Genomic DNA, 24,603 nt, shown 5'->3' with positions numbered 1-24,603 from the left:
GTTTCCATAGTTATGATGGGTGTTCATTTAGTCTGAGGAAGAGTGCCTGCACTCGAAAGCTCACGCCTTGAATATATCTTTGTTGGTCTTAAAGGTGCCATTGGACTCTAGTTTTGTTGTGCTACTTCAGACCAACATGGCTACCCACCTAAATCTATGTCTTTAGCAAGTAAGAGTTTTAGCTTTATCACAGTTGTGGAATATTTGAGTTTAGAGGCCATGGCTTCAGTGTTTGCTAGAAACTCCAGTAAGTTCTTGAGTTTAACTGACAGTTTCACAGAAAGCAGGGATACACCACCAAGTACTCAAATTCCTTCTCTTGAAACAAATCAGAGATCACTCCACTCTTTCGAGAATTCCTATCTCAAGGAATTACTTCTCTAAACAAGATCTCTCCCTTTTTCCCTTCACTCCTCCTTGCCAACTTGCCCAGTTCTCAATCATTGCTAAAGTGAATTCTCTTCCCCAGTCAGATCCCAATTCTTGTGTCCTCAGTTGACACTAGCCAATGAAATCCCTTTGAGTAGCGCGTTACTCAAAGGCTCTCTGACCCTGTGAGGCGTTCACCATCCGTCATACAGCACTTAGGCGTTCTTAGGGTACAGTCAGTCACCGGAGCCTTTATTATCTAAAGTCTCTCAGCCTTACGCATCAAAATATACATCACCACTCTTTTTATTCTCAACCATCCGTCCTTACCTCTAATTAGGGAACCCTCCAACAGATATAGCGGACTGTGATTACAAAATTATACTGCAAAGCCCAGCAAGGCATGGAGCCAGCTGAGTAATGGTGGCCAACCTTTCTTTCTAGGGATGTTCATCTATCATGACAGTGGTTCCTATCAAAGGGTTGCTTGTATGCTGTCCAAGGATGTCCTTGGACCTTCGTTGCTTACTTTCCAATATAGCAACTGAAGCGATCATGTGATAGGACTCCTTCCAACACCTCATTTCCACATGGATACCTTTAGTCTAGTTTAGTCCCCCACGGAAATCACAGAGCAGCTGGGACGGGTGCTGTCAATGCCAGTCTGTCAAGCTTCTGCCCTCCATAACTTCCGCAGGGTCAGGATGTAAGAAGTTTTACAGTGGGCTCTCCCCTTGTCTGAGGAGCCCTTGCAGTTTTTAAGTGGCACTAATAGCAGTGTAGTGGATGGTTGTAAATAGTAACTTGGGAGTTATTGCTCTTAGATGCTTGACTGTTTAATTGATAGATGCCCTTGTTCTGACTCTTTGAGTGATTACTGGGTAGTTTGGCACACAGCTAGAGGCTGTAACCTTAATTGTGACTGATTAATTTGGCTGAAATACGTTGCTAAGTCAATTCAGCTGTTTCATTAAACTGATTGAATTGCATCTGGCTATTAGAGGTGTTTGAAAGCAAGGTAGCCGACAGATGATATAGGAGCACTCACCTCTGCATTAAGCTATAAAACAGGCATTAAGGAAACCGGTGCCAAAATTGAATTGTTCCAGAGAAATTTGATTTCCAGGTCTAATGCTAATTAAACGATATATGCTTAATGGGTGTCAGGAGTTAATTGGAACACCTGATGGCCTCCGCATGGGCTTTAAATATTTTTGTCATTTTGATTTCCTGGACTGCTTTTTTGGATCCTTCTGCAAATACCGGCGGAGGAGCTTGCTGGGCTGTGTTTGCAGTTCTTTGAGAGCCACTTGTGAGCCCAATTGTCTCCTCGTGCAAAGGCGCACAGCTCTGAGCTCTCCTGACATTTGTAAATGAAACGAATCCTACTCTGGAACAATATTAAGATTCTACACGGTTGATTTAAAAAAAAAAAAACAGATCTGCGGTGTTGATTAAGTTTAGTCATCTCAAATGCTAAGCTGACTCAAAAGAGATTCCATCTACAAAACCCAGTCAAATTAACCACAGAAAGGGACCACAACAAATTTCTCAGCATTCTAAGTCTTGCTGCCTCTGTATAGGGAGGTTCCCTTTATTCACATGGCGAGGAGACACTGGAAGACCTCTCCTCCGTGACTTTATTCCCTCTGATAGAGACACAAAAGTATAAATTCTTTGAATGGTAATCTAGCAGTAGATCCTTGCTTTAGGATGCTTAGGGCTAATCCTGCGTTGAGCAGGGGGTTGGACTAGATGGCCTGTATGGCCCCTTCTATGATTCTATGATTCTTTTCTCAATACTTCTACAGATGAGAGTATAAATGAGTCGTTTTCTGTCAATTTTCGTTCTGTTTCCAAGGTGATTGCCCACAGCAAATTTATCTTTCATATCATGGCTTCTGCTTTCTGGTAATCTGGTATTGGAGGGTACTTTGAATGGCTCAGAAATACCAGAATGAACGCTGGAAAGGCATTTCTGCTATGTCCATTGGCAGTGAATTCCACAGTTTAATTATACCTCTGTAGATCTCCTTGTTTCCATTTTATCTTCACAACGCTGCTGTGCAGTTAAGTTTGTTGAACTGAATGAGGATGAGTGGTTCAGGTCAACCAGAAAGTTTTCTGGTGAGCCCAAATTTGAACCCAGGTCTCCCTGATTTACTTACCTTTTAAAAAAGAAATTGCAGGGTTCAAAACAGGGACTACCTTCTTGCAGATCACATGGCCGACCACTAGGGGTGCTGGCCTCCAGGTGGGACCTGGCATTACAGCTCATCTCCAGATTACAGAGATCAGTTCCCCTGGAGAAAATGGCTACTTTGGAGAGCGGGCATTGTACCCCACTGAGGTTCCCGTTCTCCCCAGGAGCCAGGGATACTGAGCCACCGACTTAACAACAGCCATCTGGCAGATGTATGCGAAATAAATCGGGAAAGAAGGATGTGTGAAGTTTTTTGGCTCAAACCTACCTTCCTTCCTTGTCTCGATTATGGAGGATCTCGTCCTCCCGTCTCATCAAGGTGTGAAAAAGAATTTTCTTTCTTGGCGTTCTGTATTTTACTGTTTCCACATGGCTGTCGATGAGACTGTTCACTGGAGCTTGTCTAAATCCCTCTTGAAACAGACACACTTGAATTCCATAGCTGTGAAACAGCTTCTTAAAAAATAAATAAATAGATAGAGAGTGTGTGTAAACAGGGAAATTCAAAAGATTTTCTTGAGGGTTTTGTGTAAAATCTTGTGATAAACACTCGTTAGGAGGTCTTATCATAAAAGGGCTACTTGGAGGCGTGATGTATCTTGTCAAAAAATGTTGTGCACCAAAGCACAAAAATAAGAGAAGTGAAAAGGGACTTTATTCCCTCTGATAGAGACACAAAAGGATAAATTCTTTGAATGGCAATCTAGCAGTAGATCCTTTTCTCATTACTTCTACAGACGAGAGTATAAATAAGTCGTTTTCTGTCCATTTTCGTTCTATTTCCAAGGTGATTTCCCCCAGCAAGTTTACCTTTCATTTCATGGCTTCTGCTTTCTGGTAATCCATATTGGAGGGTACTTTGAATGGCTCAGAAATACCAGAATGACCAAAATCGCACACACACATCATTGATTATTGTCCCATCCTTGCAATATAGCAGTCATTTGCAACTGGATTTTCCCACCCAGCTACAAATTACTGGGACAACATAGTGATAGACCAAATGTTCAGTGACGCGTGGGACCAACTGTGGGACCTTAGCTATAGGACTGTGTCATTGTGAATTTGGAAGTGGACTGTGAATCACCAAAATGCTTTGCATGCACAAAAGTCCCAGGTCCATTTCTGGCATTCCCGTTGAAAAGAGTAGGTGCTTGGTGATACGAAAGACCTCTGCTTGAGATCTGAGAGAGCAGAGTAAAAATGACCAATGCTGCACTAGAACGCCGCTTCAAGTGTAGATATTCCACAAATCGCCCACTGTGTGTTACTGGTAGTTGGGCTCCAAAATGGCCTGCAGATCTATATTAAATTACCGTATATACTTGTGTATAGGCTGAGTTTTTTAGCACAGTATTCACACTGAAAAAGTCCTCGTCGGTTTATATGCGGGTAAATACGGTAATTGAAATAACAGCTTGCTCCCAGCCAGCCAATAGTTGTTACATTGCTTTTGCAAACCTCTTGCAAGCTGCATCTTGCTCTGGCTGCTTGTAGGACAGCAATGGTTTGACTGAAGGACTCTGACTGAAGGACTCTGATCTTTTTTTTCCTTTTGTCTTCACATCTCCCAAACTATGCTTTTAGTTTTCTGTGGGTTTTGTGGGCTGGGTTTTGGGGGTGCTTTGGAATGTACTGTTTCTCCTAGTGTTTATTTCTTCTTTTTTCTGAGGGGCAGCGTTGTTTGCCTTTTCTTCTTGGGCTTGTGTTTCTTTTAAAAGTTGAGTTTTACAGCTCTCTCTTTCAGTGTTGAGTTTTACAGTTCTTTCAGTGTTTTGTTCTGGGGGGTGAGGGACTGCAGTTGTAGTTAGTTAGAGTTGTCTATTCTCCCAGTTTGGTAGCTGTCGTACTTGTAGTAGGTTGCCAACTTTGGGTACTGTTGTTCTGCACTGGTTTGCTGGCCCTCTTTTCCACTTACAGAGCTAGTTTACTGTTTTTCTTTGAAATAAATGTTCAAAAACATTTAACATACTGGTGCCTCAATTAATGTAAATTTACCAGTAGCTGCTGCATTTCCCACCCTCGGCTTATATGAGAGTCAATGAGTTTGCCCAGATTTGTTGGTAAAATTAGGTGCCTCAGTTTATAGGTGGGTCGGCTTATGTCTGGGTATATATGGTTTATATCCCCAGTAGCCAGATGTCACATTCTACAGAATGGCAGCTGTTCTTCCACATCTACATTCTGACGTTTTATTAGCAGCCTTTTCCACCCCTGTGAACCCCTGCAATAATTTTTCGGGCCACAAGGAAGTTATGTCAGCTGGCTTCGCCCCCAGACGTGCCATGTCACTGGAAGTGACATCACCAACATTAACAGACAGGCTTGAAGAGGACTGTGTGGGGGGGGGGGGGAGGCAGGAGGTGCTTTAAGGCAGGAATAGGCTTGCAGCCTGATTCCCCTCCCAGGTGCAGAAACCATTGGAGGACTCACTGATGCTCAGGAAGGGGAGCAATGAAAGTGTCCAGTTCCCTAGCTTGTGACTGAGTCCATTAAGGCAGGAGGGGAAAGGCTAGGATGTGGGACTAGGCCTAGGAAGACTCCAAATCCAGCCCTTGCTCTGCTTTGAAGCTTCACTGGGTAACTACCTCGGACAGGTCTCTCTTTCGATCCCTCCTAATCTGCTGAAATAGACTCATACATGATCCCCTGAAAAGAAAATCTACAGTAAGATCTATAATTGAGAGACAGATGAGGCATGCCTAACGCTTTGAAGCCCCTGTGCTGGAAGGAAATAATTCTTCCTTATTAATGTCCCATACACTGGAACGGACCCGAGACAAAAGGCCTCACAGCTAAATATTACAAAAGACAAAGATGGGCCTTGTGTTGAAAGCTCTGACGCCCTGCCCATTAATGTGCCGTTTCTTCATTCATAGGAAGCCCATGCAAAAAGCCAGATCTTATATCAGTGTCTAACGCCATTCAAGAGGATTAAATCGAAATGTAACCATCAACGGTATTTGCAAAGCAACCCACTCACTTTTCTCTTTCTCTCTCTCTCCTTTCTCTTATTTCAATAGTGCTGGTCCTAAAGGTGATAACATTTATGAATGGAGATCTACTATCCTTGGCCCCCCAGGTTCTGTATATGAAGGTGGCGTCTTTTTCCTGGATATCACGTTTTCTTCGGATTATCCATTCAAACCACCAAAGGTAAGGCTGTGTAGAGCAGAGGTCTCCAACCCCCGGTCTGCGGCCCGGTATCGGGCCGTTAAGGCCATGGTACCGGGCTGGCAGCGGCCACGCCTGCCTTCCCCTCCCCTCGCAGCGAGGGGGGGGAAGAGGCAGGCGCGGCTGCTGGCACGCCAGCAACGCAAACGCGCGCGGAGCTGCCGCGAATGCGTGTTTGCGCCCCCTGCTGGCGAAAACGCGCACGTGCGGCTGTTCTGCGCATGCGCGTTAGCACCACCTAGTGGTGAAAACGCGCATGCGTGGCAACTGCGCGTGCGCGTTTACGTGCAGCTGCTGTGGCCAGGCCGCCGGCTCTCTCCCACCCTCAGAGGCGGTCCCTGACTACAAGAAGGTTGGGGACCGCTGGTGTAGAGAATTTTCAAAACGGTGGATCTTGGTGTGTGCTATCTGTGCATGGCTACTCGGTGACTTCCTTTCTGAAGGAAAAGCAGAGAGCAACTGGAGGTTAACATCCCAACTGGAAATCTAGAGTGGAACTCTAAACACTAAATTTCGTATGTGGAAACAAGATGAAGATTTTCATCTCTGGCAAAAGCAGAAGACCTGCCAACTCTCGTGACCATTTGATAGTGATCTGCATAGGTGCAAAGATAATTTAAGGACTTTATTGTGACAATTTCATGGAATCATTAAAATGGAACTAATTGGTTCATGTTATGAATTTGCAGAACAGTTTTATTGTAAGCTACGTCTTTAATAGAATCAGCTGGTTTTTGTCAGAGTTTCTTTTTTTCTCCTAGCGGTGGGAAAAAGCCATGCTAGCTCAGATCCTGCTGCATTGGCCCTTGACTTCTGTTCAAAGCAATGTACCAACATGGACAGGCTGTAAAACATCTCAGATGGAGAGGACACAAACGAAGCCGTTATTAAATTGTCCTCAACATAGATTCAAATGAGTAGCCGTGTTGGTCTGAAGTAGCACAATAAAGAGTCCAGGAGCACCTTTAAGACCAACAAAGATTTATTCAAGGCGTGAGCTTTCGAGGGCAAGCACTCTTCGTCAGACTAAGAACTGACCATCATAACAGTAGGAATATATAAGCAAAAGTTAATCTTGTTACATTAGTAAACTGTGTCACAGCATCCAAACACAGCCACATGATAACTCCCTGCCAAACCAGCCAATCAGACCCCTCGAACCCATTTGTAGTTCACAAAGATATATTATTTTTATTTATTTATTTATTTATTTATTATATTTATATACCGCCCTCCCCGGGGGCTCAGGGCGGTTTACATAATAACACAAGAACAATACATGGAACAGTCTTATAAAACATTTGGGTAACGGTGCAATAATAACATAATTGTAAACATATAACATTATAATTGTGTAACCAATAAACAATAGAACGTTGCAACATACAAACAGGTCCAGAGTGTATAGGTGGTGTTCTGAGGGGGGCAGGGAGCAGGGGCCCTTGGGTCACTGTTGGTTATATATATCTGGTCTCAACCGAATGCCTGGCGGAAGAGCTCCTACTTGCAGGCCCTGCGGAACTGATTAAGCTCCGTCAGGGCCCTGATCTTCTCCGGGAGCTCGTTCCACCAGGTGGGGGCCAGAACAGAGAATGCTCTGGCCCTGGTCGAGACCAGGCGAACTTCTTTAGGGCCAGGGACCTTTAGCTGGTTGGTAGCAGTGGAGCACAGGGCTCTTTTGGCGGTGTAGGCAGGGAGGCGATCCCTCAGGTACACTGGGCCCTGACCGCGTATGGCCTTGAAGGTAATAACCAGAACCTTTAGTCTGATCCGGAATTCAATTGGTAACCATTGCAGTTGATGGAGAATGGGCCGGATGTGGGACCTCCAAGGTGTTGCAGTGAGGATCCTGGCCGCTGCATTTTGAACTAGCTGTAGCTTCCGGGTCAAGACTAAGGGCAGGCCTGCGTAGAGCGAGTTACAAAAGTCCAGTCTAGAGGTGAAATATTAGAAATAAAACTGTCAAAGCCAGTGATCCACGGTGCACACCTCTGTCCTCAACATGTTCATCTGAAATTTCCTGAAATGCTGGGCTGCACAGTCACAGACCTTTCTGTCCACATTGAACTTTTTTTTTTTAAGCCGTTCTAAACTATTTATAAAGTGTGTCGAATTGAAGTTTTGCTGTGAACGCGTGCGTCTTTTTCTGACTGAAACCATTTGATCTCTTCCAGTAACTTCAGTCCAAACAGTCAGAATTCCATTGGGAATGTTAGAATTAATTAGGCAGTTAAGTAAATAATTAGAGAGCAAAGTGTAAGAAATAGAAGCTTCGTTTTTTAAAAAAAGCTATGACTTTATAACTGTTGTCTTAAAAGAAAATGAAAAGGAATCCTGCCTTGATACTGATGGTGTTCCCAGGGAAAATGCAATATTGGCATCAGTTATCATCTTTAAAAAACTGTATGCCTGATGCTGAAAGGTCTGGCTGGAGGTGTGCAAAAAAAAAAACAAACCCAAACAAACAGTATTCTTTGGGTTTGGGTATACTAAACTCAAAACATGTTGCGTTTCCTAATATTCCTGAATCCCAATACCGGCGTGGTATTCAGATTCGGTAAATTGGTCCAGCATGGTGTAGTGCAGGGGTAGTCAAACTGCGGCCCTCCATATGTCCATGGACTACAATTCCCAGGAGCCCCTGCCAGTATTTGCTGGCAGGGGATCCTGGGAATTGTAGTCCATGGACATCTGGAGGGCCGCAGTTTGACTACCCTACCCTAGCCACTGGTGGGGGATGGGAGAATCCAGGCTGGGGAAAATCTTGGAGAATTGGGAATGGGGCCTGGGGAGGGCCGCAGTTTGACTACCCCTGGTGTAGTGGTTAAGAGCGGCAGATTCTAATCTGGTGCGCTGGATTTGATTCCCCGTTCCTCCTCCACCTGCAGCCAGCTGAGTGACCTTGGACTTGTCACAGCCCTGACAGTTCTGTTCTCATAGAGCAGTCCTGGCAGAGCTCTCTCAGCCTCACCTACCTCACAGGGTGTCTGTTGTGGGGAGAGGAAGGGAAGGCAGTTGTAAGCCGCTGTGAGATTCCTTTGGCCAGTGAAACCAACTCTTCTTTTTCTAAATATTCAAGCATGACAAAAAACAAACAAACCTTGTTCCATTATAGCCTATGGGAACTATTAGTCCAGGGGTAGTCAAACTGCGGCCCTCCAGATGTCCATGAACTACAATTCCCAGGAGCCCCTGCCAGCATTTGCTGGCAGGGGCTTCTGGGAATTGTAGTCCATGGACATCTGGAGGGCCGCAGTTTGACTATACCTGTATTAGTCAATGCCCCCCATGGCCTATAATGAAGAACCAATCTTGGGCTCAGTGGGGCTGTTTTGAGGGTAGAGGCACCAGATCTGCAGCATAGCTGCTGGTGCCTCTCCTCCACCCCTCCCCCCAAGATTGAAAAAGATTAGACCAGGGGGTCCAATTATATGGGCATCGAAAGAAGTTGCTCCCATCCTCCATTGTTTCCAGTGGAGGGAGAAAGAGCCATTTAAACATGTAAAGGGAACATAGGCCCTTTAAGGTATAAATGTTCTTTACAAGCTGGAGCACCGCAAGTGAGTTTTAGAAACATTTAAAGGGCTTGCAATCCCCTCTCCAAGCTGAGAGTTCACTCCAAAGTCATATAAAGGGCCTGCGAGCTCTTTGAATGCGTTTTAACTGCAGCTATCTGATAGTTTTGAAAAATATTAAATATATATTTGGGATTTTTTTTTGCTCGGCCCTTTCAGATAGCCGAAAAGCAGCAGAAAATATATCTGGCTGAATTAATGCCCGCAGAATACTAAAGAGCTATTTTTCATGTAGTCATGTGTTTGTTTTTTGCTCAGGTTAGCCTAATAACATATCCCTGGGTCTGATATCTTGTTTTTCTAAAGATAGCACCAAATCTAATCCATAAAATTGTTCCAAGCATAAAACTGAAATTCCCTGTGTTTGCCTATATGTTATAGATACTTTTTGCCAGCATAAACGTTTGTTTAAAAAATTGCAGCTGTGTAGCAGATGTCTGAGGGAGAAGATAAAAAACCTGCTATTGAACAAATAGCTCAAGTTTTTGGTTTGTTCAGCCAGCACATCTGTTGAACTTCATGCTGGCGAAATCAAGGAATAAGGCGGGTGATGGTTCTTACTTCTGCCTTCTGTAAGAAGTGGTGTCACCTGACTGGGATCCAGAGACCTTCTTTAGGCACACCCAAGAGCTCGTGGACAGCCAGAAGGAATTTTGACTATTTTTTGCCTTTCAAAAATCTCACCTGTTTTTGAAAAATCTCACCTTGTTCAAAGAATGTTTGCAGTGGGACGAGGCATCGTGATTCGAAAGCTTTACCCATTTTCAGAGCTAATGGTACGTTTCTCTGGCTCCTCCATCAGGGGCCTCTCAGGACATTAGTAGGGTACAGAGTAACACCATCATTGTGGTCCTAACTCTCATTAAGAAGGGACCCAAGCTATGCATTTGATAAAAGAGCATAAGAACACGTCGGATCACGCCAGTAGCCCATCCAGTCTTAATGCTCTATGTCAGGGGTAGTCAACCTGTGGTCCTCCAGATGTCCATGGACTACAATTCCCAGGAGCCCCTGTCAGCATTTGCTGGCAGGGGCTCATGGGAATTGTAGTCCATGGACATCTGGAGGACCACAGGTTGACTACCCCTGCTCTATGTCACACGGTGACCACATCCCAGGTGTCATCCGGAGGTCCCCCAGTAGGGCCAGAACTCCAGAAGCCCTCCCACTGTTGCCTCCCAACTACCAAGAATACAGAGCAGCCCTGCCCCAGATTGTGTGTGTTCCCCAAGTCCAGAAGAACAATGTGCAATAGTCCTATGCTTTGCTTCTATTTGGCCTCCCGACCCCACACCCCCAAAGGAGTACAATGTCCTTGGCTCGCCAGGAAAAGCCGTGACAATGCTTGTAAGTTTGAAATATACGTGAATAAGACAGCTGCTTTGGGTGCAGGGCAAGGGAAAACCCCTTTTCAGATAAGCCTTTCCTCACAAGCAACAAAAATGGAAAGCCCCTGTCGAGATGTTCTCCCGCGAAGGGTGAATGATTCCCAGCGGGTTTCAAAAAGGTAGCGTAACAACCTATGCTCAAAAGATGTGTAATGACGGTCTCCCCCTAACCTCCTCCCGCTCTTTTCCAGGTCACTTTCCGTACCCGGATCTATCACTGCAACATCAACAGCCAGGGCGTCATCTGTCTGGATATTCTGAAAGACAACTGGAGCCCCGCTTTGACTATTTCAAAGGTTTTGCTGTCTATCTGTTCCCTCTTGACAGATTGCAATCCTGGTAAGGAAGTGATTGTTTCTTCTTTTCCCTTTTTAGCGTGACTCCTTGCGCGGCCAGCAAAGCCGAGCCGATTGGTACATCTGGTCATTTAAAACAAAAGAGTTGCTCAAAGGACCCGGGACCTGGGATTGAGATTGGGGATTAGTACCATCAGTATCCCCTCTCCACCTGCTTGTAGTAGGAGGGGGAGGTTGATTAGCCTATCTTGCCAGGTTAGCTTGCTAACCGATAATGTTATATTGTAATTGTTGCTGAGGGTTTTTAATGGATTTTATTGGGGGTTTTAAAATGTTGTAACCCGCCACGAGCCGTAAGGGAGTGGCGGGCAATAAATCGAAAGATAATAATAATAATAAAGTGCGTTGACTGTGTAAGACCGACATAAATAAATACACGGGATCAAACACATCATCTCCATTTGTGACAGAAGGCTGGTTGTTTGACACGGTGTTCCCTGGAAAGGGATGCTTCTGGTCCGGTTATCTTTAAACCTCTGGATACCAAGGTTATGCCGTCAACTAGCCATTGAGTCACTTTCGATAGCATAGTTATTAGCGGATTTCACCCTCGGCACCAATAGCAGTGAATGATCCATCAGTACATTTAGTGGTGGATTTGCCAGTCCCAAGCTTATCAGGAGGGCAGCCAAACAGGGCTAACCTTCGCAGTATTAGTAGTGTTTCTGCAAGTTTGGGGAACTCCACAATTATATGGGGAAATTAATACATTATATTTAAATAATCCAGCTTGGTGTAGTGGTTAGGAGCGCGGACTTCTAATCTGGTGAGCCTGGTTTGATTCCCCGTTCCCCCACATGCAGCTAGCTGGGTGACCTTGGGCTCACCACAGCACAGATAAAGCTCTTCTGACCCAGCAGTACTATCAGGGCTCTCTCAGCCTCACCCGCCTCACAGGGTGTCTGTTGTGGGGAGAAGAAAGGGAAGGCGATTGTTAGCCGCTTTGAGACTCCTTTGGGTAGAGAAAAGCAGCATATAAGAACCAACTCTTCTTCTTCAGTAATATCAGGGCTCTCTCAGCCTCACCCACCTCACAGGGTGTCTGTTGTGGGGAGAAGAAAGGGAAGGCGATTGTAAGCCGCTTTGAGACTCCTTTGGGTAGAGAAAAGCAGCATATAAGAACCAACTCTTCTTCTTCAGTAATATCAGGGCTCTCTCAGCCTCACCCACCTCACAGGGTGTCTGTTGTGGGGACAGGAAAGGGAAGGTGATTGTAAGCCGTTTTGAGACTCCTAATAGAGCTGTTCTGATCGAACAGTAATATCGAGGCTCTCTCAGCCCCACCTCCCTCTCTGGGTGTCTGTTGTGGGGAGGGGAAAGGGAAGGTGACTGTAAGCTGCTTTGAGACTCCTTTGATAGAAAAAAGCGGCATATAATAATAATTTCCCCAACCCCATCAAAAAATTAAAGGGGCTACCAACTATGATGTTGCTTTTATAAAATCAGTGTAAAATATTACACGCACGCACATCTTCCTCTCCGTCCTGCCTCCAAAGAGAAGTTTCACCCTGATGAGGCTGTAGCAGGTTTGCTATCGTCTAGGAGCCACGGAACGGTGAGGCTCGGTTTAAAGCAGGAAAAGACAAGATTGAGGAGGTATAGGAAATAGCTTGCTTTCATCCCGCCTTTCTCAACTTTATTGCCCTTGAGATACCCCGGAAACCTTCTTCTGGCTTTAAGAAACAGCAGAAGTGGCGTGATCGTGCAGAAAACAGATGGGAAGCAGAGCTGTGTACACGCCCACCCGGGGCCCCTCCCCTTCCCACCCCCTCCAGTCCCATCATTGGCCATTCAGGGAGGGGGGTCGACATGATCACATACGGTCATATCACCTGATAAATGTTTAACACAGTTCAAAAATAGATAAAAATTAACTCCCACCCATTTGGGAAACCTTTCCAGGGCTGTCACGAAACCCTGGTTGAGAAAGCCTGCCCTAAGGTGTCATATTCTGGAGGCAGAAGGATGACATAAAAAGCTCTGACTAATTGGAACTTAGAGTCCTTGCAATATAGGACAAGTAGCGCGCCCTCTAATTCAGCATACCTTTTTCTCTCTCCTTGTGAAGAGGGCAGAATTCTGAGCAGATGATAGTGGGCCATGATAGAAATTAACATAAGATCAGAGGATAGGAGCTGTGGTTCAATAGGAGAGCATCTGCTTGGCCTACAGCAGGTCCCAGGTTCAATCCCCCACACCTCCAGCTGGAAGGACCGAGCATTATTTATTTTTATATTTATTATTTAAATGTATATACCGCTGTTCCCAATTGGGCTCACGGCGGTTCACATAATAAAGGAATAAAAACACAATAAAACCCATAAAAACCCGTAATTACAGTTCCTAAAAGTGACAAGACGACAAACGAAAAAATTAAAATCTCCCTCTTGACCAGCCAGGGCCAGCCTTCTGACTGTCTTACTGGTGACAGTGGGGAGACAGATCTGTTTATTAACAGATGGACAGAAGATTAGGGGATGGGAAAGACTTCTGCCTGACATTGGCTCCATACTGAGGATCGAAAGCAACTTAGAAAGCAACTTACATCGTTCTCTGTCTTATTCTCACAACAACCCTTGGAGGGAGGTTAGGCGGAGGTCAGATAGCAAACTTCCATGGTAGCGCCAGGATTCAAACCTGAGTCCCCAGTTGCAAGCTTGACATTTTAACCACTGCACCACACTGGCTTTTATTGTCTTGATCCAACTCAAGACGGCCAAAGACAGCTTGGGACCCCCTAGGGCAGGGGTGGGTAACTGTGGCTCTCCAGGTGTCCATCTACAATTCCCATGTGCCCCCACCAACATAGTGCTGGCAGGGGGCTCATGGTCATTGTAGTCTGTGAACATCTAGAGAGCCACCGTTTGCCAACCCCTGCCCTAGAATTTTTGTTCTAGGGCAGGCAAAACACAAAACCCCGTATCTCATTAACTGCATATTTTCCAGCCATTTCCCATGGGGCTTTTCAATCAGATAGGCAAAGCTTTTCTCTCCGACTTGAAAGGAAGGTTGCTTTTTTGTTTGCTTGTTTGTGTTTGACACAGAGAGGCATTCAGATATATTGTTCCACGCACACAGATGCAGCGGTAGAATCCAGGAGGGGCTGGATTATATTTCGGCCCTCGCTAGGCTTACCTGCTGTAACTTATCCCGAGGAAGACAGGTACGAGGAATTAACGACAGAGGCTACAACAAATTATCGGTTTCCGACTTGGATGCTGAAAATACCGTTCTTCCGGGCAAACGTATTGAGGCATCTGCTAGTTGGAAGATTGCCTAAAACACCCTAAAGTGAAAACCCGGAATGTGTCTCCAATGTTTACTCTTCTGTTAGACAGGTGATTACTGCTGCTGCAATTGACAACACGAGAAATCCGACATTTGTTGGTTTCACCGAGAACAACACCGCCTGGACATTTCTGTCGGCTTTTCTGTTGTTCGGGTTGCAGGGGATTTCCTCTTTGCAGCCTTCCAAACAAATTCAATTGTCCCAACATGAAAAGGACTCTTAATTGACTGAGACGCCTCTGTGTGGAATTCCGTTTTGTGTACCATCTCCGTCACAAAATGTCTGGTGTGTGCCTGAAGCTGCATTTTTGAGAATCCTTAACTTGGAAGTTAAGAACCATTGAAATCTGTAGGTTTAAATAACTACACTGAACAGCTCATCATGCAAGAAATGTGTTCCTGGGCTATTCTACAGGAGGGTCCTTTTTGAATACCCTTGACGGCGGGTGTGCAGGCAGGGGGGGGAATCCGTACACATCAGAAAATACAGTATGTTAGGAAGAAAGCTAGCTTAGACCCCCACTGCCTGACATTTGCAGAAAGGGGGAGGAAAGTGTATAGGAGTGGTTCTCAACCTGGGGGTCGGGACCCCTTTGCAGGTCAAACGGCTCTTTCACAGGGGTTGCGGCAGGGCGAGCAGCTTGCGGGGGGGGGCACCACCACTGTTGCTGCTTCTCCTGAAGGCGCCCGCCAATTTACATACAATTTATAACCAAGTTATATACAATCATCATGAACAATCAATCTTCACACCATTGGTCAGTTATTGTATAATTTCTGTGAAAGAACACTTGCATAGTTTTATGGTTGGGGGTCACCACAACATGAGGAACTGTATTAAAGGGTCGCGGCATTAGGAAGGTTGAGAACCACTGGTGTATAAGGTAAAGGTATCCCCTGTGCAAGCACTGGGTCATGTCTGACCCTTGGGGTGACGCCCTCTAGCGTTTTCATGGCAGACTCAATACGGGGTGGTTTGCCAGTGCCTTCCCCAGTCATTACCGTTTACCCCCCAGGAAGCTGGGTCCTCATTTACCGACCTGGGAAGGATGGAAGGCTGAGTCAACCTTGAGCCGGCTGCTGGGATTGAACTCCCAGCCTCATGGGCAGAGCTCCAGACTGCATGTCTGCTGCTTTACCACTCTGCGCCACAAGAGGTTCTCACTGGTGTATAGGATTGAACTATTAGTTGTAGCACACACACTCCAGATTGGAAGACACGTGTTTCACCCAGAGCTGGCAACCCTACCAAATTTCTGGAGATCTTCAAATATTAGCCATACATAATTGTCCTGGAGCCAGACTGGGCTTTTCTAGGAAAAACAGAACAGCAGAATGCCCAAGACTGAAGTGTGACTGTTGAACACAATGGTTTACGGAAACCAAAATGTATGTAATCCAGATTGGACTGATTGTAGTCAGGAGTTGTCCAGAGGATAGAACAGAACCATCAAAAGTAGAGTTCGTGTCACTCGCTCTTGATATTCTTGTTTTAATGCTCAATCAAACAGTAGGGAATGGGTAAATCCTTTTGACAACGTACTTATTCGGTATGCTTGTGTCTATTTCCTATTGGCCTCTGGTGTTGTTGCAGTTTTAAAAAACCTTAATTTATTCCCAACAAGCAAACTTCTCCCCTTACCCGCAATTAGAAATGGTCCATCCCAGGGGAAAAACTGTTCCCATGTGAACTGCTAGGCAAATACTCTGAGGAATCAGACTAGAACAGAAAGGACTCCATAACTGAGAATGAAACTGAGGTCCTAGTAAATAAAATCAACAACTGGCTACCAATGGGCCTTCTCTGTCATGGCCCCACTGCCTTGTGGAACGACCTGGTGAGATCAGGAAGCCTTCCCCTCTCCTGGTTGTCTTCAAACAATGCAAAGCTGAATGATTCAAGAGGGCTTTTCTACGGCGGCCCTAGGGTAGCACAGTTACAAAAGCACGGTTACAGAGTTACGTGGATACATTATTGGGGGTTGTGGTATATACGACCGTGCGTTATTTGTTGTGGGTTGACTGCTACAAATTTGCATCCTTTAATATGTTGCGTTGACACTTAAACGCTCTGCTTCAGTTTTGGTTTGTAGACTTCTGGTTCGATCTACCGCCCAAATTCCGTTTCCTTGCATATTGAATGTCCCATCTTTTGATCCCATTGATTCATTCTGGGGCTCTGCCTTGATGGAGTGACAATCACTGCTCTCCCTCTTTTGTAGTGTCCTGCGATTAGAGAAATGGAAGGTGAACTTTGTACAGATTAAAGATGTACTGCAGAGACCTTTATACAGACTAAGATATCTGCAAGGTGCCTTAGCACTTTGCCTGTACAGGGAAAACCCCTAAATGGGGCAAGAGGATGTTATAAGGCCTTGAACTACTTTGACAGTGTTTATCAAGCAGATGTACGAGAGCAGTCGATTAGATTATGGGCCTATTTTGGGCGTGTTACTCCGACTGTATAAAAACCTGGGCCTGGGACAGCTGGGCACACTGGATGGTGGGCGGGGCCCACAGTGTCACCTTTTAACTGCTGCAGCTATTAAAATGATATCTCGAGGGAATTCTCTGGCCTGGGTGTGGTATTGGATCTTTTCCTACAATGGGTGAAAATGAACACAAAATTGGGGGCGTCGACCTTGAGTCCCAGTGAGAAAGGCGGGATCTAAATAATGTAACTAAATAAACTATTTCTTTGTTTTTGGACTGTCTCCTAATGTGCCTTTCTCCATTCCTTCCCGTGCAGCTGATCCTCTGGTGGGAAGCATAGCCACTCAGTACCTGACCAACAGAGCAGAGCATGACAGGATAGCCAGACAGTGGACCAAGAGATACGCAACATAAATCCCGCGACGACATTTGCGCAGCGCGAAGGTGCGCGGATGCAGCTTTGCGGTGCGCAGCCCATCTTTATAGCCTTTACAATACGGACTTCTGTGTATATGTTATACTGATTCTACTCTCTGCTTTTATCCTTTGGAAGATTGGGATACTACTTCCCCCTCCCCACTTCCCCCCCTTCACTTCCACCCTGCCCCCCCCCCCCCCCCCCGAAAAAGGTAAATGCTATCAAGAGTAGAACTTTGTAGCTGTAGATTAGTTATGTTTAAAATGCCTACTTGCAAGTCTTGCTTCTTTGGGATATCAAAATGTATTTTGTGATGTAACTAAGGATACCGTTTCCTGAAGTCAACCAAATATTATAGTGCATTTTAACCTAATTCATTATCTGTATGAAGTTATTAAAAGGTAGCTGTAGATTACTAGGAAGATTACGTCATTTGTATTAAGCCCAGATCTATTTCCGATATGTGGTACATGCTGTTGTGGAAACTGTTTTAAACTTTTACCTTTGTCAGTTTGTAATGAAAGGGTTTTTCCTTTGATTTCCCCACCCCACCCCTCCCTTGCCGCCACCTTGTAGCTCAGAGAGCATCCAGTGTATAATCTCAAACACAATAAACACCTTCCCCAAGGAATAGCTTCTTTCTGTTTTCATATTTGAAATGAAAATTGGTGCATGCAGTCATAGATGAGATACGAATAGAGCCGTTTATATATGGACGCCTGCAAAAAAGAAAAGAAAATATCGAGAAAGAACAAGAGACCTGTAGATGAACAAGAGACCTGTAGGTGAACAAGAGACCTGTAGATCACGGGCATTTGTGTGGGTGACCTCTGTGCAGTGGGCGGGTGGAGGGGATGTTGCCTCTGTGTTTTACTTGAAAGATGAACTGCTAAGGAGAGATTGAATTTTAAGTATTAGCTCAGCACCAAGATACACATCTAAGCCTTCCATGTTCAGTCATCCTCCAAATGGCTGGGAGAGACTTGCCATGATTTTGTACCCAAACAGAAGCCCAAGGAAATAAAAGTGAGCGATAAGAGTCTCCTTCCCTTTTGGAAGGACAAGGTAGACAACCAACTTAGCTTTCATCATCTGTAGTCCCCAAAGGTTGACAGACCAATGTGGCCTCCAGGGTGGGGGTTGCTTAGGACAAATCCCATTTGGCTTCGTGACTTCATTAAAAAAATTGTTTCCCCCCCCCCCTACTTTATACTCATTTTTGAAAGGTGAAACAGAAGGCCTCCAACCTGTTGGCTCTATTTTGTTTCCAAAAAGGCGCTATGGATTTTGCCAGCATGTTCTTAACTTGCCACCGGGTGCAAGCAGTTCGCCGCTTTCGACTGAGTTTTAAATTCACAATATCTCCCGTCATGTTAAACGGTCTTCCAAAGCAGCATGGGTGCATGCGCTCTTTACCAGGTTATCTCCAAGTGGAATATGGAGGCCTCTGGTTCACCTGGAACTGCTGTCTCGAAGACAGAAAACAGGATTGGAGGAAAAGTCACTTTTATAAGTGAAACATCATAATGGACTAGTAATTTTGAGCGCAATCCAGGGGGACAGTCTCCTGGGCCAGCCCCAGGGAAATTAACGGGGTCCCCACAAAGCCTAGTTGCCAACCTCTTACTGGAGGTTGCCTTGGGATGACAGCTGATTCCTAGGTGACAAAGATCAGTTCGCACAGAGGAAAATGGCCATTTGGGAAGGTGGACACTATATCCCGTTACAGACCCTCCCCTTGCCGAACTCCGTCCTCCCCAGGCTCCACGCATACCCAGAAAATCTCTAGGGATTTCCCAACCCAGAGCTGGCAGTCCTAGCAATGATTCATTTCATCGGGGATTGTGTGCAGAATTTCCCCACTGTATTGTACATTTGTCTGTAACTAAAGGTCCTGGATGTATATTACTTTTTGCAGCATGTTTGTCCCTCCAAAATCTACTCCTCCTCACAATTGAGTCAAATATCACATTGGTACTTTGCCTCTGGGGAGAAGGACCCCTCACGGGTAAGACTAATGGTTGTTTTGATCATAGACTAGTTTAGATCATACAGATAATTTTCCATACAAGCATTCTCCCTCTCTTCAGCTCTCTTGCCTCTAACATCACAAATCTATAGTCCAGTGGCATTTTTAAGACCAACAAAATTTTATTCAAGGTATGAGCTCTCACGTGCATGCACACTTCCTCAGATACAAAGTCATTGCCACTAACGTAGCTGATCCGTGGGATTAACTGTTATGATCAGAATATCCGTGTATTACCCATACCATACAAGACTTTCACCCAATGAAGTACTGTATGAATAGAGCCTCAGACACTGGCACGAATACTTGATCAGTTGTAACCAATTCTTTACTCTTCCTTATTACTGTAATGGTGACAAAAGTTCATGCTAGCTGTTTCCTTGTAACTAACATGCTGACTTATTTGGTCCTAAACCGCCAAAGCTGCTGTGTATTTTTGGACATGTTTTGAGCACTACTGTCAAAACCATTTGAGGCTTTAAAATTTATTGACAGCTGAATTTCAGTATTTTTTTTTAATATCCAAGTATTGTCAGAATAGAAAGGCTTCAAATAGAAAGGCTTGGGTTACTATCTAGAACAGTGGTTCTCAACCTTGGGGTCGCAACCCCATGTGGGGTTGCTTGGCCCCTTCCCCGGGGTCACCAGGTTGCTGGCCCACAACAGTGGGTTGCGGCCCATGGTGGTGGGCGGAGGCAGGTGGTGGCGGAGCCATGGCACTGGCCACCTCCACACCACCTCAATTGTTGTGCACATGCACACACACACTCGAAGCTGGGGTCGCGGCACCTGTAAAGTTGAGAACCGCTGATCTAGAACAGGGGTAGTCAAACTGCGGCCCTCCAGATGTCCATGGACTACAATTCCCAGGAGCCCCCTGCCAGCGAATGCTGGCAGGGGGCTCCTGGGAATTGTAGTCCATGGACATCTGGAGGGCCGCAGTTTGACTACCCTTGATCTAGAAGGTCTGGTCTCCAGAATATGACATCTAGAGCCGTGTTAGTTGAGGTTTCTACCTACCTGTTCTAAGAGGTGGGTACTCATTTTATCTCAAAGGCTAAAGCCATTTTCACTTGCAATGTTAAACTGGTTCATTACCTGCTCAGGTTCTCTTTTAGACTTCGAGACGGATGCCACTGAGGTGGATCCTACCATGCTAGTGAGCACAGTTGGAAGTGTTCCTCCAAGTTAAGTAGCTCTTCTTCCATCAGAGTCAGTTAAGTCAGAGAAAATACCCTTAACCTGAAGAAAGGCTCCAAACTTCTTTGAGTGAAGTGCTAGGGCAGGGGTCAGATCCAACCCCAATGAAAATATGGGTCCGGTCTGGTAGAGCAAATAATCCGTGGTATACCTTGTTTCTTACCATAAGTTCTCACTGAGGTAGGAAAGTTGGAACTGGGTTGCATCAGTCCACAGAGGAAGGGGGGGCCTCCCACAACCCAACGCTCCTCTATGCAAAAACAGTCCCCCTCCATAGAAAACCGGAGGTCAGGCAGAAGTGGCCTAGCCTTCCTCAGGTCTGTTTTCTGTGTGCAGAAATGTTTTTTCCAGTGATTGTTCATTATGTGAACGCTCACAAGCCGTCGGAAGGGGTACAGCCCAGCCTTCAGCTCACCACCTTTGTGAGAAGTAGGCCTACATCTGGTTTTGTAATGAAGGAATATGGATCCATCGAAAAGCAGAATTGCCATCTGTGGGACATTGGTACTGTGCTGCCATTAAAGTCAGCGGATGGCATTAACGTCGTTAATATCAGTGCGTTCCATTGGATCTCTTGAAATGAGCAGACGTTAGGCCAGGGGTAGTCAAACTGCGGCCCTCCAGATGTCCATGGACTACAATTCCCAGAAGCCCCTGCCAGCATTTGCTGGCAGGGGCTCCTGGGAATTGTAGTCCATGGACATCTGGAGGGCCGCAGTTTGACTACCCCTACATTAGGCTGTATTCAGACTATAGATTTGCCTTTCTGTATATAGGGATTGAGAAACAACAACTTCTGGGCAATTTGATAGCGGAAGCAGATTGCAAAGACCTTCCTGGTTACCTTATGCCGTAAAACGCATGCAGTCTTTTGCATGGACTTGTACACTCCGCCACATTTACACTAAAGGGCGAAAATGTATATTTCACATATTAACTATGTGACCTACAAATCCTTTCAGATATTTATATCACAAGATATATAGTGTAATTAAAGCTCTTATTCTTGTTTTTAATGTACTTAGTTTCGTATTGCACCTCGAAATTTCAGAAACCCGGGTATATAAGCAGGATGCCTTCTCAATACGCCCCCCCCTCCCCTTATCACGTTTACCAGAATTTGGATTGGTTATGAATTTCCCTTCCTGACATTGTTTCATCACAACCTTTGTTCTTTTTAATGTAGTTTTTTTTTTCTTTTGTCTGTAAATTTTATATTTACTGAAGTAAGAGATTTGGGGGGTTTTTTTGTGTAAACATCTAAACTTTAAAAGTTAATTTTTTTGTTGTTGTTCCTCAATTTTTCTCTGCTTACACCGAGCAGCAGAAAGAATTTGTATTGTTAAATAAATCAATTAGTTGTTAAATGAGAACGTGTGCCTGTTTTCTTTGGGGTTCGTGAGAGGGGGAGTGATTTTGAGGACACTGGTCTCTAGGCCTTGTTTTCAAATCGTGTATCCAAATAGAAGAAGAAATCTATGAACATGCCTTATCTGCCATGCCATGAGGGTAACAGGAAGTAAGAAAACAGCCTCTTCTCCCTTGGGGTATACAAAACATCTGTGCTGTAATGAGAAGTTCAAAGACATCTGCGGGTTATTTTGGTGCTGAACTACATGCAAGGGTCAGAATTAATTGAAATGATTGGGAGATTTGAGTAACTATGGTACCCTTGGGCTGGCTCATACAGCTGCTGGCCCAGAATAAAGAGACATGATCTAACTAGGATTGCAAAGAAGATATGAACCAGAACCTTCTCATGGAAATAAGAATGGACCACTACATTCTATGGAATGTTCATGGTTGCTCCAACTGTTACTGTTATGCAATGGAGTTGTGGATCAGCGGATCATCTGCTTGACATGCATGAAAGGTGGCATGAAAGACCTTTGTCTGAGACTCTGGAAATCCAATTCTAGCTTTCAACAATAGTGACTTTGATGGACCAACAGTCAGACACCTTTTAAGGCAACTTCATGCATTCTCAAGTGTGGCTCCCTTCTTTGGGCTGCCAGAATTCTGCAAATGACAATAGCTACGTTTTTCTCAGCACACATGACATGGAGCAGTGATTCATAAACTGGCAACTCTGGTCATGGCTGGCTTGCAAGCCCATCAGTCACCCATATTCACAGAGAGGTTGTTGAGCACCAGATCTGATTTCCTCTCCAATCAGAAGAAAAGGACTGTTGAAGTCCAGCACCAACTGCATTTTCAGCCTGTGCAATAACAGATTTACAAAAAGATCCATTGCTGTATAAGAGGCAACTGTTTTTTTTCCCCTGCCTCTATTGAACCCCTTCGCATCTTCAAACACATACTGTGGATGGAATTGATTCCCAAGGAGTAGGGATGGGCATGAATCTATAAAGGGCAGTTCGTTTTGTTGTAGGGGAAACCCACAAACCAAACCCCAGGTTGAACCAAGTCAAATGGGCCCCACTCAAACCAGACCAGTAAGCTTGGTTCCCCCTTTCTCAGGAGACCAGTTGCAGTTCTCCAGGAGATAGGGGAGAATTACCCAAGGAAGGATTAAATGGCTGTGAGCCATTTAACCATTCAGATTTCCTTCCCACCACTTTGAAGGGGGAAGCAAAATCAAAGGGTTAAATGGATCACAGCAATCTAAACCTAACAACTAAGTGACAGACCTTTAAAAGGAGGGGCAAAACCAAAGGGTTAAATGGCTGGTCCCAAACAGTAAAACTGGTCAAAAGTTTGGTAAATATACAGGGAAGATGCATTCCTTCAGCATCGGGTCCCAAGTTCCAAACCAGCCCAGGTTGGGGCTGAATTCTGGCTCATGATCTGGTTTCTGCCCATCCCTGCTGTGGAGCACTGGCTTTCTCTGTAAAGGATTGGTCTACAAATGGAAGCATAGTCAGGACTGAGGTACAAAACATAGGACAAGCAATATAGGGGCTCGCTTCCCCCTCCCCTGGGAATTTGAACCAGGCACAGTTCAAAGGAGTCAAAACATCGAGACTCATAAAACATAGGTAAAGGTAAAGGTATCCCCCGTGCAAACACCGGGTCATGTTTGACCCTTGGGGTGACGCCCTCTAGCGTTTTCATGGCAGACTCAATACGGGGTGGTTTGCCAGTGCCTTCCCCAGTCATGAACGTTTACCCTCCAGCAAGCTGGGTACTCATTTTACCGACCTCGGAAGGATGGAAGGCTGAGTCAACCTTGAGCCGGCTACTGGGATTGAATTCCCAGCCTCATGGGCAGAGCTCCAAACAGCATGTCTGCTGCTTTACCACTCTGCGCCACAAGAGGCTCTTTCATGAAACAGCGAGTCATAAAACATAGGGAGGAAACGACCTTGGGGTGTCAAACCAAAGCATCTGTGTTACATCAGGGCAAGACAGGTCAAAGCAACACCTTAGCAGGCAACAGAATAAAATCATTGAAACAGGATAAAATCAGAAAACCTGGAGATTGTGACAAAATGTTCCTTCATAAGAATCTAGCATATCAGAGGAGACTATTCTGCCTCTTTGCCTTCTGTGCCAGTTTTAGATTATCAGGGAATTTTTAATATAGAAAGGCATTCAAAACTGATTCTTCCACCTGTGGTCTAAAGTGCTGTAGGGTTATTGTAGCATTCTGCTCCAAGTGTCCTCCAGGCAAAACTAAGCATGAAGAGTAGGATTTCCAGTGAATGGGACAAGAACACTCCTAGTATATACTGATTGCAGTTCTGGAGACTTCATTTCAAAAAGGATGTGGACAAAATGGAGAGCATGCAGAGGAGAGCAACAAGGATGATCCGTAGCCTGAGGATCAAGGAAGAAGAAGAAGAAGATTTGGTTCTTATATGCCACTTTTGGTGTAGTGGTTAGGAGTGCGGACTTCTAATCTGGCATGCCAGGTTCGATTCTGCGCTCCCGCACATGTAAACAGCTGGGTGACCTTGGGCTCTCCATGGCACTGATAAAACTGTTCTGACTGAGCAGGAATATCAGGGCTCTCTCAGCCTCACCCACCCCACAGGGTGTCTGTTGTGGGGAGAGGAAAGGGAAGGCGACTGTAAGCCGCTTTGAGCCTCCTTCAGGTAGGGAAAAGTGGCATATAAGAACCAACTCTTCTTCTTCTTTTCTCTACCTGAAGGAGTCTCAAAGCGGCTTACGTTCACCTTCCCTTTCCTCTCCCCACAACAGACACCC

At 45.2% G+C, this 24,603-nt stretch overlaps 1 protein-coding gene and 1 long non-coding RNA gene across 6 annotated transcripts in view; both read left to right on the top strand.

Moving 5' to 3' along the window:
- UBE2E3 (ubiquitin conjugating enzyme E2 E3) overlaps positions 1–17,835 on the top strand; it is a 133,846-nt gene extending 116,011 nt beyond the window's left edge. For all 5 annotated transcript variants that reach the window (XM_077319553.1, XM_077319552.1, XM_077319551.1 and 2 more), the window contains exons 4-6: positions 5,596–5,728; positions 10,901–11,048; positions 17,103–17,835. In XM_077319553.1, coding sequence (XP_077175668.1) covers positions 5,596–5,728; positions 10,901–11,048; positions 17,103–17,200 — 379 coding nt within the window. In that variant the 3' untranslated portion in view covers positions 17,201–17,835. The remainder of the gene's footprint in view (positions 1–5,595; positions 5,729–10,900; positions 11,049–17,102) is intronic.
- Positions 17,836–20,144: 2,309 nt separating this feature from the next.
- LOC143829147 (uncharacterized) lies at positions 20,145–21,806 on the top strand. The gene is made up of 2 exons (XR_013228010.1): positions 20,145–21,027; positions 21,172–21,806. It is a non-coding gene; the product is annotated as an uncharacterized LOC143829147 (long non-coding RNA).
- Positions 21,807–24,603: the final 2,797 nt, after the last annotated feature.

This window comes from Paroedura picta, chromosome 2, assembly GCF_049243985.1.
Source record: "Paroedura picta isolate Pp20150507F chromosome 2, Ppicta_v3.0, whole genome shotgun sequence".
Classification (NCBI taxonomy): Eukaryota; Metazoa; Chordata; class Lepidosauria; order Squamata; family Gekkonidae; genus Paroedura; species Paroedura picta.
The sequence above is the reverse complement of the archived record's forward strand: the minus strand, read 5'-3'. Positions and strand labels throughout refer to the sequence as shown.